We start from the raw sequence: 6224 nt of genomic DNA on the forward strand, positions 1-6224 counted from the left end.
TGATCTGTGTGCTCTGGTACATTCAGATGATGATGTGTGTGTGTGTGTGTGTGTGTGTGTGTGTGTGTGTGTGTGTGTGTGTGTGTGTGTGTGTGTGTGTGTGTGTGTGTGTGTGTGTGTGTGTGTGTGTGTGTGTGTGTGTGTGTGTGTGTGTGTGTGTGTGTGTGTGTGTGTGTGTGTGGACGTGGACGTGGACGTGGACACTGGAACATTTCTTTATTTATCTGGTGAACACTGCCCATGAGTTGTTTTCTGCTATGTGTGACACATAGATAGATAGAGGACTCATCTTTACATCTATGCCATTATAGCATCTGTGACAGCATGGGCAGCTCCATTGAGGCTACAACCCATAGGAATCCCCACCTAGTTGACTACTTTGATACTTTAAAATGGAGGAAGCATGGTGGAAGCTGCCCATGTTAAAACAGCCTTTTACCATGAGATGCCTCTATCATTCATGGTGTGACACAACTCAGCAGCCAGAAACGTATCAAGCATCACCTTGTGGTCATTCCCATTTACTGCAATCCGATGCAACAACCAAAGCAGGGCACTGATTGCTGTGCTAGTATTATTTTTTTATTTCACTTTTATTTAACCAGGTAGGCTAGTTGAGAACAAGTTCTCATTTACAACTGCGACCTGACCAAGAATAAAGCAAAGCAGTTAGACACACAACACAGAGTTACACATGGAATAAACAAACATACAGTCAATAATACAGCAGAAAAAAGTCTATATACAGTGTATGCAAATGAGGTAAGATAAGGGAGGTAAGGCAATAAATAGGCCATGGTGGCGAAGTAATTACAATATACCAATTAAACACGGGAGTGATTGATGTGCAGAAGATGAATGTGCAAGTAGATATACTGGGGTGCAAAGGAGCAAGATAAATAAATAAATACAGTATGTGGATGAGGTAGTTGGATGGGCTATTTACAGGTGCAGTGATCAGTCATTGGCGGCAGAGACCTGGAAGGAAAGGCGGCCAAAGGAGGAATTGGCTTTGGGGGTGACCAGTGAAATATACCTGCTGGAGTGTGTGCTATGGGTGGGTGTTGTTATCGTGACCAGTGAGCTGAGGTAAGGCGGAGCTTTACCTAGCATATAGTTATAGATCACCTGGAGCCAGTGGTTCTGGCGACGAATATGTAGCGAGTGGTCCGATTTGAACTCTATCAGAGAAGTAGTTGGTGAACCAGGCGAGGCAGTCATTTGAGAAACCAAGGCTGTTTAGTCTGTCAATAAGAATGTGGTGATTGACAGAGCCGAAAGCCTTGGCTAGGTCGATGAATACGCCTGCACAGTAATGTCTCTTATCAATGGCGGTTATGATATCGTTTAGGACCTTGAGCATGGCTGAGGTGCCCCCAGGACCAGCTCTGAAACCTGATTACGTAGTGGAGGTACGGTGGGATTCGAAATGGTCGGTAATCTGTTTGTTAACTTGGCTTTCGAAGACCTTAGAAAGGCAGGGTAGGATAGATATAGGTCTGTAGCAGTTTGGGTCTAGAGTGTGTCCCCCTTTGAAGAGGGGGATGAATGCGGCAGCATTCCAATCTTTGGGAATCTCAGACGATACGAAAGAGAGGTTGAACAGGCTAGTAATAGGGCCTGCAACAATTTCGACAGATAATTTTAGAAAGAGAGGGTCCAGATTGTCTAGCCCGGGTGATTTGTAGAGGTCCAGATTTTGCAACTCTTTCAGAACATCAGCTATCTGGATTTGGGTGAAGGAGAAATGGGGGAGGCTTTGGGAGAAATGGGGGAGGCTTTGGCGAGTTACTGTGTGGGGTGGAGGGCTGTTGATCGGGGTAGGGGTAGCCAGGTGGAAAGTATGGCCAGCCTTAGAAAAATGCTTATTGAAATTCTCAATTATAGTGGATTTATCAGTGGTGACAGTGTTTCCTAGCCTCAGTGCAGTGGGCAGCTGGGAGGAGGTGCTCTTATTCTCCATGGACTTTAGTGTCACAGAACTTTTTTGAGTTTGTGCTACAGGATGCAAATTTCTGTTTGAAAAGCTAGCCTTTGCTTTCCTAACTGACAATGTATTTTGGTTCCTAACTTCCCTGAAAAGTTGCATATCACAGGGACTGTTCGATGCTAATGCAGTATGCCACAGGATGTTTTTGTGCTGGTCAAGGGCAGTCAGGTCTGGAATGAACCAAGAGCTATATCTGTTCCTGGTTCATTTTTTTTAATGGAGCATGCTTATTTAAGATGGTGAGGTAGGCACTTTTAAGGAATAACCAGGCATCCTCTACTGACGGGATGAGGTAAATATCATTCCAGGATACCCCTGCCAGGTCGATTAGGCCTGCTTGCCGAAGTGTTTTAGGGAGCGTTTGACAGTGATGAGGGGTGGCCGTTTGACTGCAGACCCATTACGGATGATCGCTGAGATCTTGGTTGAAAACAGCAGAGGTGTATTTGGGGGGCAAGTTGGTCAGGATGATATCTATGAGGATGCCTGGGTTTACAGATTTGGGGTTGTACCTGGTAGGTTCATTGATAATTTGTGTGAGATTGAGGGCATCAAGCTTAGATTGTAGGATGGCCGGGGTGTTAAGCATGTCCCAGTTTAGGTCACCAAGTAGCACAAGCTCTGAAGATAGATGGGGGGCAATCAATTCACATATGGTGTCCAGGGCACAGCTCTTGGAGGAAAATGTTATAGTTAGGGATGGAAATTTCAGAGTTTTTGGTGGTCTTCCTAAGCCAGGATTCAGACACGGCTAAGACATCCGAGTTTGCTAAAGCAGTGAATAAAACAAGCGTAGGGAGTAGGCTTCTAATGTTAACATGCATGAAACCAATAATGGAGTAAACTAAACATGACACACATTTTGTATCAAGTTTTTGTATTTATTTTTAATTTAAATATGGTTTAAACAGCTTTGTGCTCCCATTAAGGATCAAATCATAAAAGGAGACTCAATGAAAAGCTTACACAGCCTTTTTGCAGTGAACAGAATCAGTCCAGTCTGGGATACCTTTCCTTTGAATTGTGTTTTTTTCTGAACACAAAAGCAGATGGTTTGTGTAAAAATGAATATCATAGCAAATACCACAGTGAAGGGAGGAAAAATGATAATGTCTTAAAAATTGATAATGCCATGAAACATAATCATGATACAAACAGGAGCGTAATGAAAATAAACTAAATAAATCTGCGAACTCGATCAAACACACACACACACACACACACACACACACACACACACACACACACACACACACACACACACACACACACACACACACACACACACACACACACACACACACACACACACACACACACACACACACACACACACACACACACACACACACACACACACACACACACACACACACACACACACACACACACACACACACACACACACACACACACACACACACAGATAAAATTAAGTGATTTTAAAAATGAAACCCTGCTCAAATCAAATGGTTTCATACATCCACGTTTTGTGTCTGAAGTGCAGAAAACAGAATTAAAATGAAAAAATGTAGAGATAAAATCTGATAAATAATGAAAAAGCATGCCCATCTTCATTGGTTTCAGTCCTGGGCAATTCTAGTCCATGGGGCCGGAGTGGTGTCACCCTTTTCCCCATCCCTAGCAAACACAGCTGATTTAAACTCATTGCTTTCTAAACTGAAGATCTTCATTATTGGAGTCAGATGTGTTAGCTGGGGCTGGGGCAAAAGTGTGACACCAATCAAGCCCCTGAGGACTCGAGTTGCTCAGGCCTGACTCAAACCTATACAACTAAAAAACTTGTAGTGTTGCCCCTCTATTCTCACCCCAAACCCTTTACCACATCTACACCCCAACCCTCTATCCTATACCCTTACCTCTTACCCCGACCATACTTATATACCCACCTATACCTCACCCTCACCCCCTACCTGCATACCCCTCCCCTAGTTTTCCTGCTAGACACAGGGTTCACATGCTTCTGTGCTGACAGGTCTGATCCTTCAGTCTGTGTGGGTGTGTGAGGGGAGGACTTGGTGTGGCTGAGGAGGAGGAGAGGGGAGGTAGTGGGACTGTTGGAGCAGGCACTGGTCACCTTTATCAAACACCATGTCCAGTTCAGGATACAGAGTGAGGTTGGAAGCAGAGGAGTCTCGTTGCATATTGAGGTTGAAGGTTGTGAACCTGTCTGTGTCTGGGTGTGTGTATAGTTTGTGCATCAATATATGTCTGAATCTGCATGTGCCTGTGTGTTAGTTAGTGAGTCAATGAGAGGGACTGTGTATGTGCTCATGGGATGGGGCCAGCGTGGGGGTTGGCGGACACAGGGCCTGTCCCTTGTCCCCAGACATGGGCAGGTTTATAGGGCTTGTGTCTTGAGCTCGATGGGCTCCCCACGGTTGTCCTGCTGGGTCTCCGTCTCAGGGGGTCGGCTGCCCTTCAGTGTGGCCAGGCGCTCAGACAGACCACGCATACGGGGGAACAGCATGAAATCGTACAGAAGAGCTCCCATAGCACCTCCTATCATGGGACCCACCCAGTACACCTGAAACACAACACACACACAAAGTTTATCATGAAGATATGGCACAAGCAACATGTAATGGTGTATATTGGCTACACTATTAATTACTATAAGATCATAGAATCCTCCATTGTGATTTGATTATTTGATATTTGTACAAATTATTTCAAATTCTACGTTATGGTGTATGTGTGTTTCCTACCCAGTGGTTTACAAAGTTCCTGAAGAGCACAGCGGGGGCGAAAGACCTTGCAGGGTTCATTCCAGCACCGGTGTAGTACATCTACAGCAGAGAAGGACAACAGGGCGCTCAGAATACAGACTGGCAAAGAGTACATTTCTGTTGTACACAATGCAAGTCGGTTTTTGTGTGTGTTCCACTATGAGGATATAAGTGTTATGGGAATTGAGTGTGTTTTCTCCTACCAGTGTGTGTAAGTGTTAGTGTGTGTGTGTTGCTCACCCCCATGAGGTGTCCGATGGTGACAGCGAAGCCAATGGACAGGGCAGCAGAGCCCATGCGTCCGTTCCTCCTCTCATCTGTCACGGCAAAGATACATATCACTAGCTGCATGGTCAGGAACACCTCCACTGTGGTACCCATGCCCAGGCTGATACCAGGCTGCAGCTGTAGACGGCCAGAGGAGAAAAATATGCATCAGACTTGAGGTCCTTTGTGAACAACTCACTTTGTAAAGTAAGTGTGTCCTCTTTCCAGTTAAGTGTATATTATGTATACAATTAGTTGTGGCTTTAAAGGCCTGTAACAGGACATGACATTAATCGAAGATGGAACACAGAACTCAAACTGTAAAACGTTCAGGGGCTTCACCGCTATGGCCTCAGCTCTACACAACGCTGATGGCATATATTGTGGTCATTGTACTACAGCAACTGTAGTTACCAGTAGGTTTCATGATGATTCCCTAATACCTGTTCATCTCTACCCATTCCAAATCCCCATTAGCATTAAGAAGCCTACCCAAGAAATGTTTTGCTACTTTGAGCTGATATATATGGACCCTTAATGCACCATAAAGGGAATAGGCCCGTGCTATTTGAGATGTGCACTTGGTGGGTGGGTGGTGCCTTACCGTGTTGAGAGCCATGTTGCCCCTCATGTTGTTGGGGGTGACCCCATAGAGCACAGCGGCCCCGGCTACGGCCCCCAGGATCTGGGCAGCCCAGTAGAAAAAGGCGCGGAATAGGGACATCTGGGAACCCACCAGGTAGGCAAAGGTGACGGCCGGGTTAATGTGGCCGCCACTAATGTGACCAATGGACTGGATCATGGTGGCAGCTGCCAAGCCGAAGCACAGCGCCACATGCAGAATGTGGTTGGGTCCGGTTGTCCAGCGCAGCGCGGCACCCATGCCGAAAAACACAAAGAACATGGTCCCGAAGAACTCTGCGAAGACTGCCCGCCAAAACGTCATGGACCGGAACTCCCACATGCTGGCTGTTCACTGGACGCTCCTTGTAACAGAAAATGTTTTTCTCACAAAATAAAAGTTGTCAAGGTGAATCTAGAAAAGGTAAGCGTGTACGTTTTAAAAGTCTTGCTGCTCGTTTGCACTTAAAAAAAATGTTTTAATCCCTTTGGAGGTCAGTTTGCTGGGCTGACCCAAACGCTGTCTTGCTTAGCCAATCAGTTGGAAGACAAACAGTTAAAAAAGTTGACAGAGGAATCCACCAGACAGATCTAGC

At 45.6% G+C, this 6224-nt stretch overlaps 1 protein-coding gene across 1 annotated transcript; it reads right to left on the reverse strand.

Annotated features, from left to right (window-relative positions):
- Positions 1–4352: 4352 nt before the first annotated feature.
- LOC135527535 (lens fiber major intrinsic protein-like) lies at positions 4353–5971 on the reverse strand. The gene is made up of 4 exons (XM_064956035.1): positions 5612–5971; positions 4981–5145; positions 4720–4800; positions 4353–4538 (listed from the first exon to the last, which is right to left on the reverse strand). The coding sequence occupies exons 1-4, from the start codon at positions 5969–5971 to the stop codon at positions 4353–4355; spliced, it is 792 nt and encodes a 263-aa protein (XP_064812107.1).
- Between the last annotated feature and the right edge of the window lie 253 nt (positions 5972–6224).

The sequence above is a fragment of the Oncorhynchus masou genome, chromosome 33 (assembly GCF_036934945.1).
Source record: "Oncorhynchus masou masou isolate Uvic2021 chromosome 33, UVic_Omas_1.1, whole genome shotgun sequence".
Taxonomy (NCBI): domain Eukaryota; kingdom Metazoa; phylum Chordata; class Actinopteri; order Salmoniformes; family Salmonidae; genus Oncorhynchus; species Oncorhynchus masou.